Consider the following 20,307-nt stretch of genomic DNA (forward strand, 5'->3'; position numbering starts at 1 on the left):
TATAATTTCCCAGTCCGGGAGGACAATGGCAGCAATCATAGTGTCCATGGTTGGGTACTCCCAGAGGCCGAGTGACTCTGCGCCCGCAACATAGCTCCATGGTCCATTCTCTGCTGAGTCGGAAGCGCCCCCTGGAAGAGGCCCAGCTCTCCTGCAAGGCCGCACGGCACTCAGCAGAGATGGGGACAGATGGAGAGTCATCACTGTCCACCAGTTTGATGTCCAGTGCAGTGGCTACCCGAGTGAGTAGGCTCCTGATGACCTGTCAGCCCCGCTCACGGTGGGGAACAGTGCCAGCATCATGTCCCAGGAACAGCCTATCACTGGCCAACAGGGAACAGCTGTCGTCGCTATTGAAGCTATCAACCTCCTGACACAGGGCATGCGCCCTCCATTCAAGGTGATTCCAGCAGTCCGACTCCTGCCCCCGTTCAGGACTGGCAGCAGCTGGGCGGTGGCTCCAGCCACACTTTCTGGTAGGGGTACTGGGCCCAGTAGAGGGACTAACAGCTTGCTGGCACACCACTCCTGAGGGAGGGAGCGCATTCCCAGGTGAGCCCTGCAGATCCCCAGGGGGGATGCCTACATCACACTTGCCACAAAGGGAAGCCATAAGCTCAGCCAAGCCAACAAGGCCATGGAGCAGGGGTCCGATGCCCTGGGAGAGCTTATGAAGGGACCCGCTTGGAATAGGAACCCGGTGAGGGATAAATTACCCAGTACCTCTGCAAAAAATGGGAGTCAAAATGTGTGTTATTCCAATCTTTAAGATGACGACGTACTTGGTTTTGATGGCTCTTAGTCTTGTGGCATGCCTGCTTTGCATTTGGCGGTTGTTTTTGTGTGATTTTGACAGCTTATTTTCCAGGAACTGCATTCTCTTAAAAAAGTAACATCTGTGATATTTTTGTTTCAATGTGTGTGCAATTAACCACTGTGGATGTATTATTATCATTATTATACTGTAGACCTTCAATTGGATGAAGGCCCCCTCCTGCATGACAACTGTGGTACATGCTGCTTCCTTTGACACCTGAGCTTCCTGTATGCTCGTGAGGATGCCTTCTACCACCTCTGTCACCTGACAGTCCACCTCCTGCAGACCACCTGAACTAAACTCAGCATCTGCTGCTTCTTCTGCTGGAGCTGGGTCTACCCTCTCTTTCTCACCTAAAACTCTTATATATGCTTCCCTGTCCTCTCCTTCAAAAATATACCAAGACTTTATACCTGTTCAAGACTTTATACCTACAAACTTTGCAGTTGGCTTACTTATTTCTAGACTACGCCGTGCATCTGTTGCAGATTGAGGGGGTGGATTCCAGCAATTTATTCTGGTAGGTACTGCCTCTGAGGAGAGTGTCTTCCGTGAAACCTTTTGAAAGAGACATTTTTACCAGAAAAGTTCAGTATCATTTCACTGAAATGTATTTTATTGACAAAGATAGATAGTACCTTAATCAGAATAAAACAGTCTTCCAAGTGCTCGTCACACACAGCATAATGCCCTTTCTTCAGGTCCTCAAAGGACTTCTGCAGACTGATGTCCCTACGCCTGATGTTCCTCAGCCATATCTTCCTCCTGAATAATTGCAATAGTGTGTAATGTTCAATCTCACATTTGTTGAATTCACCAAAAATTGTGTCATTACAGGCTTTGTTTTCCATTTTATGGAAATATGACTCTCTCTCACCCTCTCTCTCTTCCATGGCATTTCTTAGTAAAATACTTCCAGTAAACTTTTTTGCTAGCAAAAATGGGAAATGGGAATGAACGTCTCCTAAAAAGATGGCATTTTTATTAAAGTACCTTTTGCCTATCACATACATGAGGATTAGATAGAGGCTGTGTTGATGGGCAGGCCAACATTAGAAAGTGTAGCTGTATGGTATGGATTGTATGGAGAATCCATGCAGATTTGGTTAATGAGGTGTTTAAATATCACTCTGTGATCGATTCCACAATCAGTGGTCTACATAGAAACACCTAGATAACATAATTGAAAGTAGACAATACTGGAGTGCAATGTTGAATATTGTTTAATTCAAAAACCACTCCGATGTGTGCATGTTGTTTCATTTCCTGTACATTTGTCTGAATTCATCTCAGAATCACCTATTTCTTTTTTATTTTCCAAGTCCAGTTATTTTTTCCCCTGGTCTATCTGTACTTCCAGAGTCCCACTGAAGGATTTCAAAGGCACTTTGGGATGGATTTTCCTGCAGCTAAAGTGCTGACTGCAGGCCTCTTTCTGGTTGGTAAGGGGGACAGATTGCTCACGCTTCTCCCTCTCCTCTCCACTGCAGGTACTCTGGAAGGACACAAACATCCTCTCACTGCATGCATTTAGATAAGGAAGTATTCTAAAACATGCTGGAAAATGCATTAGCTTTCAGATATGTATACAGTATTACTTTGAATCACGACACAGGAATCCTCCATGGGGGTGATGTGAAATAGCTGTGTTTTCTTCAACAGCTCAGATCTTCTCTACGGGAATTGTTGTGGTTTACTTTGACTAATGAGCCATGTGTTCGTTCTGTAGAGACAGAAGTAATTCTCTTTCCAATCTAATATTGACATTAAGGATCGATGTGGTCTGCCCATAATGATGTCCTCACAATCTGCCCCTGGGAGACGCTTTCAGTACGCCTATATAGCGTTGATAATAAGTGAACCTTATCACAACAGCTATCTATTGTTGGTAATTCAAAAAGATTCCTCAATGGAAAGGCAATATGGCTAAAACAATTACCATGCATTTCACTCTAATGGTTTTATCATAAAGAAGAAGCCAACATCCCAGTGGAACAGTTTCATAAAAATGGTTTAAATTGACTTTGCATTGTTCATGCAAATGGTAGTTGCTATTGCTCTTCACTTGCCAAACATCACAATTCATGGACCATACAGAATCAGGACAGGCAGTAACATTACGTGCAAATAAATTATTCCTATTTTTTATAACATGTCATAACATATCAATTTCAACCTTACACGATGTACTATCAATTATTCACCTGTTATTAATATGACTGATAAAATCAATATAAAACATTTAAACAAATGTTTTTTTTTAAGAATAGTCAGTATTTTTATCCAGTTCACATGAACATTCCATCTTCTTAAAAATATTTTTTTGCTTCCATAAGAGCATGTTTGCCAGAAAAAAAAACGATCTCAAAACATTCATCAGTGTGCAATGTCAAAGCAGTCTTACAAACAAATAGAAAACAGATACAAACATAAAGGACTGACAAAACATGCATCCTTTGAAAATAGATATTCCCCATCAAGGGCTCTGCACCTCCATATGATCTATTAAGGTGTCTTTCTTGAAGAACTTCAGGTTACGGATGGACCTCCACACCCCCACGTAACTGTCACTCACAGACGGGCTGGCCCGGTTCTCGCTATGGAAGGCCTCTCTCTGGAGTTCTACAAACTCCATACTGTTGCTGGTGTCTTGAGGTGGGTAGTCACTGAGGCGCTGATCATTGAGTAGGTGCTCCTGTGTGGGGATAGATCCTTCGATCGATCCTCCGTCAGACCCTCTGCGACCATTGGGCAGGGGCTCCAGGTCTCCGTTGGGTGGCTTCTTCTCGACGTAAGGCTGTCCAGGCAGAGTTTCGTCCTTGCTTTGCTCCTCCAGGTCCTGGTAGAGGGTCTTCCTCCTGGTCTCAAAGTACTTGACGATACAGTAGGTGATCGAACCCACCGTGTTGACCACCACGCCGGCCACAAACAGCCTGGTGGGCTCCACGTCGCTGAAGGCCACCATGCCCACTGTGATGGTGGCGATGCTCTTTACCACGCCCACGAAGCTGGTGGTGACGGCCGAGTTGATGTAGGTGCACTGCAGCGTGGTAAAGTTCATGGCACAGCCGATGAGGATGCAGATGGAGAAGATGCCAGAGATGAAGGGGTTACTCCAGCCTGTGTAGCTCCACATGTTGATGGAGTCCATGCTGACGATGGAGCAGATTAAGAGAACTGGGGAGGCCATGATGGCGATGGAATACTGGGCCGTGAGGGGGCCATATTCACTGTCAATGCTGGTCTTCTGGATCAGGACCAGGTAGGAGGCGTGGATGATCACAGCCAGGACGCCCGTCACGTAGCCAAACGGGTCACCCGTCACGTCACCAGACCCTGAGTTAACACAGACACCGTGTCACAATAAGAACCGCAGTGGTGAGAGAACAGCAAAAGAAAATACGCGATTGCTTTTTTTTCTCAAAGCTTTCTTATTGTCAAAAATTATCCCGTGTTTAATCAGCTCTCTGAGTGTTAAATATAACACTTTTTCAGTCTATATGGGTCCACACTTTACTAACACTTTGCTTAGAGCTAATGCTATTACTCTCAGTGTTAGAGAATTAACCCCCCTGTAGTGTTGCAGTAACTCGTTTTTGGGTGTTGCTTTAACACTGTAGGGTGTAAAGCCTTATTTGCATATTTCCCAGTGTGCCTTTCCATGAATTGTGGAGTTACCAGTACCATTCATGACTGTGTTTGATAGTGACAGAAACATGGTTATTGCATTCCATGGCATTCAGTCCTGTAGCCTTCATCAAGTCAGTGCCCGTGTGAATATGTTATCATTGAAATTAAACTCTTTATGGCAACACATTACATATATCATAAGACCTTACTTTGACGGCCTAGTTTTACCCTAATGCAGTGGTCTGAAACTCCTTGTTTGGAGGCCAAATCAGGCAAGTTTATGCTGGCTTGCAAAGTGATATGTAATTCCTATTGGAATCTATCCAGAGTGGCTGAGGATATCCAACAATTTGAACTTCTAATCACCTGCAATCTGCATTCAGAATGACTGCCAAGGTAAGGAAGATTGCTCAATGAGACTACCTAAACCATCTAAACTGGAATAACCATCTCAGGGTGTGATAAGTCCAACTCCACAGATTTAATTTAACTCTTGAATCAAGTCTAGAAATGTTACACTGAAAAACCAACACTAGGTAACACTGGCCAATTTGCGGTGCGGATGTAATGGCTCTTCTGAAAGTTATTATAAAGTAGTGTGGAGACATCTTTAACACATCCTATCCATATGATGGCGCAATGGGGACAGAGCAAGGTGGCGCATTTTCCTCACAGTATCAGCAACATTCAGAACTTCTGCATCTGTATACTTTACAATGGCACCTTTTTAGAAAACACAAATCACTTTTTTTAACTTGTTTTTTTGTGTAATCCCCAGTAGGCAAAAACTGGTTGAATCAAGTTTCCACGTCATTTAAAAACAAACGATATACATATGTGATGACATTGAATCAACGTAGAAAACGGATTGGCTTTGCAAAAAGTAATCAACTGAAAAGGGAATTTTGATTTAAAAAATATATATATCTAAATCCAATGACATAGTGACTTGTGTTTTACTTGAACTCAAGTTAGTTGAGAACTCAACCAGACTTAAATCACAACAAAACCTTGAAATGACGTCTGTGCCCAGTGGGCAGGTTGGTGTATTTGTAATATTGGCTCTAGGATGAATTATCGCTTGTATGCAGTAATTTGAAGCCCATACACTCACCACTTTTAACTGCGTAATATGCACCATATGGATAGGCAATTTAGAATAAATCATAATGTTTCGTTCCTACTTAACTTGATGTATAAGTATAATATAATAATACGTGTAATTTTACCAGCTAAAGCTGCTCCTCCGGTAGTGATGAGCACCGCCGTTATGACCCCCACTGATGGGGTTCCGTTCTTCAGAATGCACACGCCGATACCCAGGGTGGCCAACGGTAGACAACGTTTGAAAACCACATACATGGGTAGACTCAGTCCTCTGAGAGACCATAGTGTCAGAGTGGACTGTAATGTGGACAGAATACAAACACTTCCGAAGACTTTGGCTAGTTGAAGGCTGAACGGGGGTATGTCTACTTTTCCCAGTCTCCTTAGTATCTCAAGTGTAACCGCCGCCAATGTGCTGGTGAGGCACTGGATGAGAGTGAGGTAGTTGAAGTTATAAGTCGTGATGAGAAATTTTAGCAAAATGTTCAACGATCCCGAGAAAAATCCATGAGCAACAGCGACGGAGATACCAAGAAAACGACCTTTACAAACTTCCATGGTTGCCTTGAATGTCCCTTTACGCAAGAGCAAGGAAAATAACGGTGAGTCCTTATTGTGCGCTCAGTCCCTTTGAATAAAGTGTATACTGTACAGCCTTTCTCCTTGAGAGCACAGCTGTAAATGTCCAAGTTATTAATGTCAAGAAAAAAATCGATTGCAAGCAGGACCTTTCAATACAACGGGGTCCGTAAAACAAATAGAGGCTGGTCCCAAAACGTTGAAGATAAAAAAGCTTGGGAATGTTGACGCAAATGTTTGAATATGCGTTTTTCATCAATTAAATCACCTTTTCTGTTCGTGAGGTTCTAGCTTACTTACTTTGGTGTCACATGCTGTTGGATACAGCACAGAGACTGCGAGGTGAGCTGTTGTGAAAGAACTAAACTACAGTGCATATGGGTAAACCCGACAGTATATTACCTCTAGAACAGAGCTGCATGAGCGCAACACTTGAGCGCTTAAGTTCCCACGTTGAATAACACATTTGCCGCAACTGTGGTTGGTTGCCTTTTACCCACAGTAACGGGCGTAGGAACCAGCCTACTTACTTTGAAGGACTTTACCAATCTGTTTTATTTACATATTGCAGTCCTCGGACCAATTACAACGCTTTGCAAACGCATGAAATCGGCGTAAATTAGACTAAATTGTAGTGCCACGATGAACGGGGACCAGGGCAAATGGACCCAGTTAATTTTCTTCAAGGGACATAAAGTTGAGGGGAACCCTTCTCTATAGTGTTACCTCAACCATGCATTACTGTCTCTGATGTATTTAAAAAAAAAAAAAAAACTATCTCTGTAGATTGATTTTGACCACGACAATTCAGCTTCCAGTGTGAAAAATCCAAATGATGGAGGATCATTAAAATAAAATAGGCATAAAGTTAGTATGTTTCATGATTAAATCCCATTTTAAGCAAAGAAAGGCACACTCTGTTTATATATTTCCCTTGTAAGTTTTCCCATGTCGACCAGTAGGAATTATGTGTGATAAGAATGCATCCAGTGTGATTGCAATTTAGTCCATAGCGCTAAGCAAATCTTGATAAGACAAGCATAAAGAAACCAAAACAAACAAACACTAAAATAAACGTAGCCCTATAGGCAAAATAATAAACCGGTGAAGACAATGAATTCAGTCTATATGCAAAAAAAGAAGCAATAGCAAAGAAGATTGTAAAATACTAATTCCAAGAGGGTTGGAGCCTATTTCAGATTGGTGCAATGCCAGACAGCTCGCCTGTGTGCAGTCACTTTTATTATGAAATGTACTCACACAGAAAAAAAACGGTCTCCAGAGAACATTTGGTTCAGGCCTCAACAGCTTTTGTTTTTTATTTAACGAGGTAAGTCAGTTAAGAACAAATTCTTATTTACAATGAAGGCCAAACTCTAAGGACGCTGTGCGCCACCCAATTGGTCTCCCAATCACGGCCAGCTGTGATACAGCTGGCCGTGAAATCGAACCAGGGTCTGTAGTGACACCTCTAGCACTGAGATGCAGTGCCTTAGAACGCTGCACCAATGGGCAGCCCAACTCTACTCTAATATGCATGAAGCAGCATAAAGCTGGGATTGCTGAGGGCTAAATTAGGGCTCTCTCCCCTCACCTCTCCCACCAGGGCACAGAGAACATTCTGTCAGATTCATGACATTTACTTTCATATCCGTAGAATGAACATTTTAATGCAATGGAAAGTCTGACAAGATCATGGATAGAGTTCAAGCCTGTGTGTCGAGTTATATGGCCAGGTTTGTTCCTCCTTGGTCGAGGACCCAGAGAAATTAAGTAAATAATCAAATGCATTTCAACCCCTCACTAAATCAGTACACTATCACTAAATACACCAATACCAACAACAAGGACAAACAGCAGATCATCAGGCATTTTGTTGGCACGTGTTTGAGTTGAGCAACCTTCATATAAAACTCTCTCTCTCTCTCAGACGGGGAGGAATCCCCGCTTTCCCATCTGTATTCAGACTCTGTTGTGTGTGCGGGCTAGGATGACGCGTTCCCACAGCCCCCCTTTTAGTAGAATCATTATGAAAGCCGCAGTGAAGCTTTGGCAAACGCCACGGCCATGATTGAAACCCACTGCCGTCCTAAAAGTCCTCTCTCCTGTTCCTTGCGGCAGGGCAATTATGAGCTCTCTACCGTGCGCTAGGCGGAGGGGCAGCCAGGCATAGAGGTGTGTAGATTTTCACCGTCTCATCCCAGGAGCAGTCCACCACCTGTGGACACAAAGACAGATTGCACGAATCAAAATTAGATTCCACGTGATCCGAGTGATGGAGATGACGTCCTCATGTGATTTCACATGATAAGAAAATGTGTCTTTGTTGGGTTTCAAACTGGAGTCAGACAGAGGACTATGATATATTAGGATGCATGCGACTTGTTGTATGGTCAGTCACATTCATACAATGGGCGGGATTTCAGAGTTGGATGGAGAGTGACGAGGGTAGTTTTGGTCTGCTGTTCCTATAATAGCAGTGAACATTTTATGGTGTCTAGGTGTGAGGACACCATTTTTTGTTGTTCAGACAGAATTGCACATACTGTTTAGACATTTTCAATATTACTCTGTATACTGCGAGTACAGTGTCTGAGTGGAGATTGGCTTTTCAAGCAGTCATTGCATTGACGCCTCAAAAGGCGTTAAAGTGCTTTTTCAACAAAGTGGAGACATGTTTTTGAGCCTTAGTGGGGTTCGTTATTAGTTTGAACTCTATCAGAAGTACAGAATGTCATGGTTATCAACTCAATTACACACGGTCCACTTTCATTTAGTCTTTATAAAGACAATAAAAATGCTATTCAATAGCATGGCAAATCGATCAGGGCTTTTTAGCTCCACAGACCGAAAGCTCCGTGGCACGGCAGTCAAAAAAGTCTTCACACACGACAAATTATATACTGGCCTATCTGCCCACATATATTTAAATAAAAGGCTACGTTTATTTAGCTTTTATGAACAATAAAGTATGGAGGGTCATAAAATAACAAACACGGTGCTATAGAATTCTGCCAGTATGATTTAGCTCTGAAGAAATATGTCTCCAACAGAGCGCCATACTTAATTTAGCTCTTTCCTCTCCTCTCCGTACCTTGGTGGGAGGGGGGAATTCATTATTCTTGAGTACTACAGAGGAGAATCTGCCTCACTGCCAAGCAGACCAGCCCGTGACTCAGCCATTGAAGGAAAAAAATGTCCTCCATTAATTACTTTACTGCAAAACAAAGTGAAAGCCACAGAGGCCAGCGCTGCAGCAGTCTGGAGGGTAAAAGAGGAAGAGGAGGAGGAATGACCTCTGAGGGGTGTCCCTGTCCCCAGTCCCTGCTGGGTGACAGAGAATGGAGAGGTCCAATCCTATACTTCAACTTTCTCCAAAACCGGATTTCTCCAACCTATTTTAGGGGAGGAAAACTTTGAGTCTCTCCCTGAACTTCGTCTGGATGTTAGAATATCTGTCATATTCTCCCCTCTGTGATGTATTACCCCTGCCTGGCATCCAAGCAGCTTAACTCCTGCTCCTCTGTAAGGAGCTGTTAACATGTAATTGCTGCAGTTTGGAGGGTCTATGCAGGGGAGGCTGCTGTGCTTTGTGGTGTGGTGCGCTTCACAGCACAACGACAATAGAGCTGGTCAGAGGCTAGCACAACCTGGAGAGAGGGGATCAATCAGACACGTGTGACTGCATGCAGCATTAGTCTGTGGGAGGGTGGGGGACCACTCTGCACATTAGCTGGGGTGAGGGTAAGGGGATGGGGGTGTGTGCAGTGATGTGCTGTGTGTTGGTAGAGGGAGACAGTTGAGGGCTGTACTGTAGGAGACTTCCAGTCATGTGGAGACTGGAGAGGGTAGTGGGCTGTGTCAAGGCTGTATCTTCTTGGCATGTTGAGATGGAGGTTGTGTGCGTTAGCCTACGGTTTATTCTCTCCACTGGTGGGGGGGCGGGAGAGAAACACTGCTGTAGGAGTTTTCCCCCGCTCCGATACTGCATGCTCCCTCTTCTTGGCACAGGTAACCGTACCCTCCTGCACCCCCGCAGGTTGGCAACAGACAAACCTGTGCCTGAAAGAATAAATTAGGAAAAATTGATGCTTGAAAAAATACACTTATCCCAACAAATTGGTTGGAGTGCCAAGCAAGCTTTTGTGTAGCTGTGCTGGGTAGGCACGACTTCCATTGGTAGCAGTAGATGTGCAACTGGCAAACATCTGCCAGAAAGAGATTTTCAGCCCCCAGACGAGTTTGGCTCAGGGGACGTCATCATTCATAATAATTAGAAGCGGGGTATCTGAGTAATTTTGATTACTGTTCCAAGTTAAGGCATATCCTTAAAAAGTGTTTACATTTACACAACTTTACAGGGGTAACTGAAATTATGTAAAGTACAAGACCTAAATGGATGACTGAGATGCCATACCCACACTGCTTAAAAAGAGAATGTTAAACGCCATCTACTTTTCTACAAAATGTACTTCTGCCAGAAGGGGAAAAAAAATACTTCAAGATCATCCTCAAGGTAATCCAAAAAGGATATGCTGACACAAACATTGAACAAATATAGATGTCTTAGTCTAATTCCTTTACTAATATATGCACAGTTGATGTAGGTGGAGAAGTGAACTGTGCAGTAGTTGATTGCTGTTATCTGAGTCACAGCCTGGCTGTGATGACTCACTGACAGTTCTGACCTGCTGTCTTTCATCCATCACTATGTGCTGACGTCAGGCCTGACTGTGGAAACTACAGTCCAGACCCCGCAGACTGCACCACAGGCAGCCCCCTGTGTGTGTGTAGGGCTGCAAAGCTGAATGGTCATTTACTAAAGTTACCGGAATCTTCAGGAAATTTGGTAATTAACAGAAAAATATTTTTTATATTTTTATCGTAATCTATCGTAACTATGGTCAAAATATTACGGTTATTTCATGCTGAAAGCCTCGTGAACACCAATGATATTCACTAAGTTGATTGTTATTTTTTTTACAATAATATACGGAACAAAAATATAAACTCAAGATGCAACAATTTCAAAGATTTTACTGAGTTATAGTTCATATTACGAAATCAGTCAATTGAAATAAATTCATTAGGCCCTAATCTATGGATTTCACATGACTGGGCAGGTGCACAGCCATGGGTGGGCCTTAGAGGGCATAGGCCCACCTACTGGGGAGAAGGACGACAATCTCTGCAGCACTCCACCAATCAGGCCTTTATGGTAGAGTGGCCAGATGGAAGCCACTCCTCAGTAAAAGACACATGACAGCCCGCCTGGAGTTTGCCAAAAAGCACCAAAAGGACTCTCAGACCATGAGAAACAAGATTCTCTAGTCTGATGAAACCAAGATTGAACTCCTTGGCCTGAATGCCAAGCATCAAGTCTGGCACCATCCCTACGGTGAAGCACGGTGGTGGCAGCCTAATGCTATGGGGATGTTTTTCAGTGGCAGACTTCACTGGGAGACTAGTCAGGATCGAGGGAAAGATGAACAGAGCAAAGTACAAAGAGATCCTTTATGAAAACCTGCTCCAGAGCATTCAGGACCTCAGACTGGGGGCGAAGGTTCACCTTCCAACAGGACAACGACCCTAAGCACACAGCCAAGACAACGCAGGAGTGGCTTCGGGACAAGTCTCTGAATGATCTTGAGTGGCCCAGCCAGAGCCCAATTAAACATCTCTGGACAGACCTGAAAATAGCTGTGCAGCGATGCTCCCCATCCAACCTGACAGAGCTTGAGAGGATCTGCAGAGAAGAATGGGAGAAACTCCCCAAATACAGGTGTGCCAATCCTGCAGTGTCATACCCAAGAAGACTCAATGCTGTAATCGCTGCCAAAGGTACTTCAACAAAGTACTGAGTAAAGGGTCTGAATACTTGTGTAAATTTAACAATTTTGTTTTTTGCAAACATTTCTAAACACCTGTACTTGCTTTGTCATTATGGGGTATTGTGTGTAGATTGATGAGGAAAAATAACAATGTAATACATTTTAGAATAAGGCTGTAACGTAACAAAATGTGTAAAAAGTCAAGGGGTCTGAATACTTTGAGGGCACTTTACACACACACACACACACACACACACACACACACACAGTTGGAAGTTTACATACACCTTAGCCAAATACATTTAAACTCAGTTTTTCACAATTCCTGACATGTAGTCCTAGTAAAAAGCCCTGTCTTAGGTCAGTTAGGATCACCACTTATTTTAAGAATGTGAAATGTCAGAATAACAGTAGAGAGAATTATTTATTTCAGCTTTTATTTCTTTCATCACATTCCCAGAAGTTTACATCAGAAGTTTACATACACTCAAGTAGTATTTGGTAGCATTGCCTTTAACATGATTTAACTTGGGTCAATCGTTTCAGGTAGCCTTCCACACCCTTCCCACAATAAGTTAGGTGAATTTTGGTCCATTCCTCCTGACAGAGCTGGTGTAACTGAGTCATGTTTGTAGGCCTCCTTGCACATGCTTTTTCAGTTCTGCCCACAAATTTTCTATAGGATTGATTTCAGGGCTTTGTGATGGCCACTCCAATACCTTGACTGTGTTGTCCTTAAGCCATTTTGCCACAACTTTGGAAGTATGCTTGGGGTCATTGTCCATTTGGAAGACCCATTTGTGACCAAGCTTTAACTTCCTGACTGATGTCTTGAGATGTTGCTTCAATATATCCACAATTTTCCTCTCTCATGACGCCATCTATTTTGTGAAGTGCACCAGTCCCTCCTGCAGCAAAGCACCCCCACAACACGATGCTGCCACCCCCGTGCTTCACGGTTGGGATGGTGTTCTTCGGCTTGCACTCCCCCTTTTTCCTCCAAATATAACGATGGTCATTTTGGCCAAACAGTTATATTTTTGTTTCATCAGACCAGAGGACATTCTCCAAAAAGTACAATCTTTGTCCACATGTGCAGTTGCAAACCGTAGTGTGGCGTTTTTATGGCGGTTTTGGAGCAGTGGCTTCTTCCTTGCTGATCGGCCTTTCAGGTTATGCCGATATAGGACTAATTTTACTGTGGATATAGATACTTTTGTACTCGTTTCCTCCAGCATCTTCACAAGGTCCTTTGCTGTTGTTTAGGGATTGATTTGCACTTTTCGCACCAAAGTATGTTCATCTCTAGGAGACAGAACGCATCTCTTTTTAGAGAGGTATGACGGCTACATGGTCCCATGGTGTTTATACTTGCGTACTATTGTTTGTACAGATGAACGTGGTACCTTCAGGTGTTTGGAAATTGCTCCCAAGTATGGACCAGACTTGTGGAGGTCTACATTTTTTTTCTGTCTTATTTCTTGGCTAATTTCTTTTGATTTTCCCATGATGTCAAGCAAAGAGGCACTAAGTTTGAAGGTAAGCCTTGAAATACATCCACAATTACACCTCCAATTGACTCAAATGTTGTCACTTAGCCTATCAGAATCTTCTAAAGCCATTTCTTGCATGGAATAGCCTTCATTTCTCCGGACAAGAATAGACTGACGAGTTTCAGAAAAAAGTGCTATTTTTCTTGCCATTTTGAGCCTGTAATCAAAATGCTCCAGATACTCAACTAGTCTAATGGCCAGTTTTATTGCTTCTTTAATCAGGACAACAGTTCTCAGCTGTGCTAACATAATTGCCAACAGGTTTTCTAATGATCAATTCGCCTTTTAAAATGATAAACTTGGATTAGCTAATACAACGTGCCATTGGAACACAGGAGTGATGGTGGCTGATAATGGGCCTCTGTACGCCTATGTAGATATTCCATAAAAAATCTGCCGTTTCCAGCTACAATAGTCATTTACAACATTAACAATGTCTACACTGTATTTCTGATCCAATTTGATGTTATTTTAATGGACATTTTTTTTGTGCTTTTCTTTCAAAAACAATGAAATGTATAAATGACCCCAAACTTTTGAACGGTAGTGTGTGTGTATGTATATATATATATATATATATATATATATATATATATATATATATATATATATGTTTTACAGCTTTCTCATAAAGCCACACAGAGGACTAGATATTATTCGACACCTAAGATCATCTGAAGTACCCTAAAGGGCCACTAGATGTCGTGTGATAGATTACATCAAATCCTTGAAAGATACCAACATTCTGGTAGTTTACTGGTCAACTTTGAAAGTTTCCAGGAATGTGGGTGTGTTTGTTCGATGTGTGTATGTGTGTGTAGATCCACAGGCTCCATGGACACTGTATACCCACAGTCGTGTTTATGCCAAATTGTGCGTGACGGGTTTTTTCCAGAGAATAATACAGGAAGGCTATCAGCGTCATATGAAAAATGACAACCCCAGTAATGACTAGCCTTTACAATAGAGCTTATTACATCCTATCAGTCAATTTTCCAGTCCTCTCAGGCTGAACAATGTAAACAGCCATGAGAGACCCAACAGTAGAGGCTAGGTACGGGTTAGGAATAAGAAGAACTGAGAGTGACGTTTTCAATTATATGGCTCCTCAGCTAGATTGATGGCTGGACTGGTATCAAAAACTTTGTGTGGGAGAATTTGATGCTGGCTACTGTAATGCAGACAGATAGATAGATATAAAGTCCACTGCAGTGCTGTTCTAAGGATACATTTACTCTATGCAACAGTTTTCTTCAGTACAGCATATACCTCAGGAAAAGGCAGAAGTAGTGTTTTCTCTAAGTGAACGTGCTGGGCCTGCAAGGGTAAGTGTCCACTGTTGTGTTATGTCGCTGTGTCGGAACCCCTAGTAGCGTTTTTCCCCACAGAAGTTGGGTCCAATGGCTGAGCCCTGTGGCTGAGATAAATACATGGGCCAGTGAGATGATAGACAATAGTGAGACAGACCTGGTTGGGGATTTGCAGATTGAAGTCCAGGCCACAGACGAACTCTGAGTGGTGCTCCAGGGTCTCCAGCAGCGGCTGCTCAGTCCTGGAGTAGTCCCAGAGCCTGTGGAAGCAGACGCAGCCGAACATGAGGCAATCCCACTAATTGAAACGCCGTTTCTCCCCTTCTGACGCCCGGCGATGGCTCAAAGCCCTGACGCAGCGCGCGCCAGACTGAACCACTTAGCAAATGTAATTAAATGATTTCTTTTGAAAATATTCCGGGCCTATTTATGTGTGCCAGGGGAGTCAGTCATTTAGAGTTATTATAGAAAGAGAGCTGTTAGTGCCAATCAGCAATAGGCCTCTCCCATACTGCAACTGCATTGTGGGTCTGGAGCCCATTGGATGTTAACAGGTAGGATTGCATTCAAGAAAAAATCCACTTAGACCATTAGAGTCAAAAGGAAATAAGAGGTTTGCGAAAGCAATGCGGATGATGAAAACAAACTCGGAAATTAGCCTCGAAAAATAAAATATGTGTTGATTGTTCTCTAGTTTAAATGATACATTGGTGTTCAACAGAAGAATAAAACAAATCCACAAAGAGAACATACAAAAGTATGTGGACATGCCTTCAAATTAGTGGATTCGGCTATTTCAGCCACACCCGTTGCTGACAGGTGTATAAAATTGAGCACAGCCATGCAATCTCCATAGAAAACATTACTAAAGCGCTTAGTGACTTTCAATATGGCACTGTCATAGGATGCCACTATTCCAACAAGTCAGTTTGTACAATTTCTGCCCTGCTAGAGCTGCACCGGTCAACTGTAAGTGCTATTATTGTAAAGTGGAAACGTCTAGGAGCAACAACGGCTCAGACGCGAAGTGGTAGGCCGCACAAGTTCATAGAACGGGACCGCCGAGTGCTGAAGAGCGTAGTGTGTAAAAATCGTCTGTCCTCAGTTGCAACACTTACTACCGAATTCAAAACTGCCTCTGGAAGCAACGTCAGCACAAGAACTGTTCATGAAATGGGTTTCCATGGCCAAAGCCAAAACTTTGGCTATGCACAATAACAGGCTGGATTGGAATAAAGCTTGCCGCCATTGTGACGAATCTGGGTTTGGGGGATGCCAGTAGAATGCTACCTGCCTGAATGCACAGTGGCGTCGCCTTCTCCACCAAACTGTAAAGTTTGGTGGAGAAGGAATAATGGCCCGGGGCTGTTTTTCATGGGTTTGGCTAGGTCCCTTAATTCCAATGAAGGGAAATCTTTTTATTTTTTTCCCCCTTTTTCGTAGTATCCAATTGTTGTAGTAGCTACTATCTTGTCTCATCGCTACAACTCCCGTACGGGCTCGGGAGAGACGAAGGTTGAAAGTCCTCCGATACACAACCGATACGCACTGCTTCTTAACACAGCACGCATCCAACCCGGAAGCCAGCCGCACCAATGCGCCGGAGGAAACACCGTGCACCTGGCCACCTTGGTTAGCGCACACTGCGCCCAGCCCGCCACAGGAGTCGCTGGTGCGCGATGAGACAAGGACACCCCTACCGACCAAGCCCTCCCTAACCCGGGCGACGCTAGGCCAATTGTGCTTCGCCCCACAGACTTCCCGGTCGCGGCCGGTTACGACAGAGCCTGGGCGCGAACCCAGGGACTCTGATGGCACAGCTGGCGCTGCAGTACAGCGCCCTTAACCACTGCGCCACCCGGGAGGCCCTTGAAGGGAAATCTTAACACTACAGTATACCAGACATTCTAGACGATTCTATGTTTCCAACTTTGTGGCAACAGTTTGCGGAAGGCCCTTTCCTGTTTCAGCATGACAATGCCCCTGTGCACAAAGCGAGGTCCATACAGAAATGGTTTGTTAAGATCAGTGTGGAGTAACTTGATTGGCCTGGACAGAACCCTGACCTTAACCCCATCGAAAACTTTTGGGATGAATTGGAATGCCGACTGCGAGCCAGGCCTAATCGCCCAACATCAGTGCCCGACTTCACTAATGCTCGTGGCTGAAGTGAAGCAAGTCCCTGCAGCAGTGTTCCAACATCTAATGGAAAGCCTTCCCAGTAGAGTGGAGGCTGTTATAGCAGCAGGTAGGGGGCCAACTCCATATTAATTCCCATGATTTTGGAATTAAATGTTTGATGAGCAGGTGTACCACCCCATTCACTTCAAGAGTAGTGTCAGTAGGACTCAAAAGATGACACGATCCATCTCCTTAACTCACACTCAGTACGTTTCTGTGGGAACAAACAGTCAGATCCAGGCGCAGATGGCTCCCCTTCTCGTTCCTCCCACAATACCCAGCCAGCGTTCTGGCTAATTGAGGTGAGGCAATATCCTGCTCTAATTAGCCCTACAATAACAGGTGGCAGCCGCCAGCGCATCGTTTACCTTCCGTCCCAACACTCCTGAATGAACAGAGCCCACCATGGCAACCCAACCTCACCTAGCGCTGTGAATCAAACAGGACACCTAATCTCATGTAAACACCAGGACCTGGTAGAATTCTAAAGACACCCAAACGTAACTTGGAGTGAGTAAACAGAGGCCTGGGATGAGGTCTATGTTACAACAGGTGCCATCGCCTCTACACAGTCCCATGCCTGTAATGAATGGACAGTACATAGGAAAACAAACCTTTTGTTCAGCAGTACCATGACGATCTAAGGAAAATCATTTCGGTTGATTACCTTCAAAGCATAGGTGATCGATGCAGTGCAGTGCTAGAAATAATTACCTGTTTTTTTCACGGAATATGACACAACCTCATGGCTAAACACGCTCCACATCAAAAACAGTATTGACCTATGAGTTTACCCAGTCATATGTACATAGAGTTAGGCTATTAGCTCTGTAGGCTAACGTGGGCTTGAGTTGCACTGACAATTCTGGTTAAATATCCGTTCAGTAACCAATATCATATATAAATCTGAATGATAACTGCTAATTTCTCCCAGATGTGTACAGGCCAGCACAACATAATCGGGTTGTTACATGAAAACAGTGCCTATGATATTTTAACTAGAAATTGTGCGGCAATATTGAATTTTAAAAGACTGTTATATTAAATGAAGTGCCTTTTAATATAGACCATATGGAAAATTCTATAAATCATAAATATAAATAAATATTGGTAAAGTGCCAAAATTCTGCATTTTGACATGTCCCCCAACCATGTGTCACTTCTAGGAATATTTTAAATCCAAAAATGTCTCCAAGTTTCATCATTGTAAAGCCTTAGTTTTTTTGTTGCTTTGACAAAGTAATTTCTGAAGATTCTTATTTATTTTATGTGATTAGTGATTCATTTACGTCCCTCAATTGGGAGGCAGGTAGCCTTGTGGTTAAGAGCGTTGGGCCAGTAACCGAAAGGTTGCTGGATGGAATCCCCGAGCTGACAAGGTCAAATTATGTCGTTCTGCCCCTGAACAAGGGAGTTAACCCACTGTTCCTAGGCCGTCATTGTAAATAAAAAATATGTTCTTAACGGACTTGCCAAGTTAAATTAAATTTAAGGGAACTTAAAACATTTTTTTTGTGAAGCTTGCATTCAATTGCCACTTCCCTTTGCACACAATAAGCTTCCATTCCCCCTGTCAAAGATTTGTGACTGATTTCAGAAGAAATTGTCAACTCTGTTACTTTATTTGGCACTTAATAGGCACTTTTTAAAAAATAACCTCTTGAGATGGGAGAATGTAAAAATCTAACTTTTCTTTGGACCAAGTTACACTTCTCAAAAGTCTTGAGGCTTAAATTCTGTGAGAGACTCATGATCCTGCTCTGTGTGTCTAGGCCTATAAGAGCACAGAGGCACCAGTGTGGGACAAGGGCTTGTAAAATATATAGAGAGGGTGCTTTCCCATAGCCACTGACATTCACGTGACATCGGAAACAAAAAGCCAAGTCAAGGGAAGTGAAGAGTGAACAGCAGCTAGAACAGAGATAGATAGTTCAGGTAGGCCTTCAACAAACAGTATGACAGTAATCCAGTGAAGGCAATGCCGAAGAAAACCTCCCAAAAATGACTCATTCCGATCAGTGGCAAGTGTGTTACTTATGTTTTACCTAAGGGTACTTGCATAACATGGCATAACTTTCTGTCAGACAGATGCAGCCAAGTCTCAACAAAGAGATCAGGTTCCCCACAGAGTCAGAGAAAAACTATGTTTATCCAACACCAAGAATAAAATTTTCAAAAATAGTGTTTATTTTTTTCACATGAAAGCAATTGACTCGATTTCGGACTTCAAACAACAAGATAAGGCTGGCCTTGGAGGGGCATGAAGAAGCCTGGTGTCGCATAAAATGTCTCTGTGTAGTCAGCGATAGTTTCTAAATACACCACCACAGTAATCTGACTGAATTAACCAAGGCAGTCTTGCCCCAGGCCAGATCAATAAAAGTCAGGTTGGCACTGGTCCAAACCTCAGCAGCCAACCAGCCCACTGAACACTGCACTGCATTGCACACTGCACTGTAAACAGCACCAGGTAGCCAAGCAGTTAGAGCGTTGGGCCAGTAACCGAAAGGTTGCTGGTTTGAAAACCTGAGCCGACATGGTCTGTCAATATGCCCTTGAGGAAGGCACTTAACCCTACTTTGCTCCAGGGTGTCACACTACGATTGGTGACCCTGTAAAACAACACATTTCACTGCATCTATGCAGTGTATGTGACAATAGAACTTGTAGAGATACAAGACAATAGCGCTGGGAATTGCCAGGGACCTCACGATACTTAGGTGCTGATACGATCTGTATTGTGATCCTCACGATTCTATATGTATTGTGATCCTCACGATTCTATATGTATTGTGATCCGATACTGTGATTTTATTGCGATTTGATGTTCCAAACATATTGCTCACCATATGTCTGCTGCAGAGACATGAGAGAGAGCCATGAGAAAACAAGATTTGATCAGTCATGGAAATAAAAGTTCTGAAAACAAATTGTCTCCATATTTAAAAAAAAAGATGGAGAACAAGCTATGAAGGAAATATACTGGTTTTGGTGCAGGTACAGCCAACTAGTGCAAAACAATACGATGTAGCATGAAAAATAAATGTCCCGATATGTAACTGTATCAATTTTTTCCCCCCCATCACTACAAGACAACCGTCCCTCTCTTTGGAGGACCGGTGATACCTAGATCTTAAAGGGCCGATACAGACACATTACCTTAAAACCCAACTTCCTGCATCATCCTCAACAGGCATCATTAACATTATTCAAATAGATCTAAGGTTGGAAAAAAACTGGAGGAATAGAATAGGATCTCAGTACAGGATAGCATAGGACAATTTTAATTCTGTCTCAAG

The 20,307-nt window shown here is 43.2% G+C and overlaps 2 protein-coding genes across 2 annotated transcripts in view; both read right to left on the reverse strand.

The window, feature by feature from the left end:
- Window positions 1–1,777: 1,777 nt before the first annotated feature.
- Window positions 1,778–7,289, reverse strand: LOC110522181 (solute carrier family 35 member D3). The gene is made up of 2 exons (XM_021600346.2): window positions 5,677–7,289; window positions 1,778–4,153 (listed from the first exon to the last, which is right to left on the reverse strand). The coding sequence occupies exons 1-2, from the start codon at window positions 6,110–6,112 to the stop codon at window positions 3,294–3,296; spliced, it is 1,296 nt and encodes a 431-aa protein (XP_021456021.1). The 5' UTR covers window positions 6,113–7,289; the 3' UTR covers window positions 1,778–3,293.
- A 175-nt stretch (window positions 7,290–7,464) lies between these two features.
- The window catches only part of pex7 (peroxisomal biogenesis factor 7), a 31,214-nt gene continuing 18,371 nt past the window's right edge, over window positions 7,465–20,307 (reverse strand). Inside the window, exons 9-10 of the mRNA XM_021600347.2 lie at window positions 14,985–15,087; window positions 7,465–8,351 (exon numbers count right to left, since the gene is read on the reverse strand). Of these exons, the coding sequence (XP_021456022.2) occupies window positions 8,271–8,351; window positions 14,985–15,087 (184 nt within the window). The 3' untranslated portion in view covers window positions 7,465–8,270. The remainder of the gene's footprint in view (window positions 8,352–14,984; window positions 15,088–20,307) is intronic.

Source organism: Oncorhynchus mykiss, chromosome 4 (assembly GCF_013265735.2).
Source record: "Oncorhynchus mykiss isolate Arlee chromosome 4, USDA_OmykA_1.1, whole genome shotgun sequence".
Lineage (NCBI taxonomy): Eukaryota > Metazoa > Chordata > Actinopteri > Salmoniformes > Salmonidae > Oncorhynchus > Oncorhynchus mykiss.

What these genes read in the sequence shown, in the direction of transcription:
- LOC110522181 (XM_021600346.2), bottom strand. Translation starts at nt 6,112, where the DNA reads ATGGAAGTTTGTAAAGGTCGTTTTCTTGGTATCTCCGTCGCTGTTGCT. An exon ending in CGGAGGAGCAGCTTTAGCTG is followed by an intron (nt 4,154 to 5,676) that starts GTAAAATTACAC and finishes GTGTTAACTCAG; the next exon opens with GGTCTGGTGACGTGACGGGT.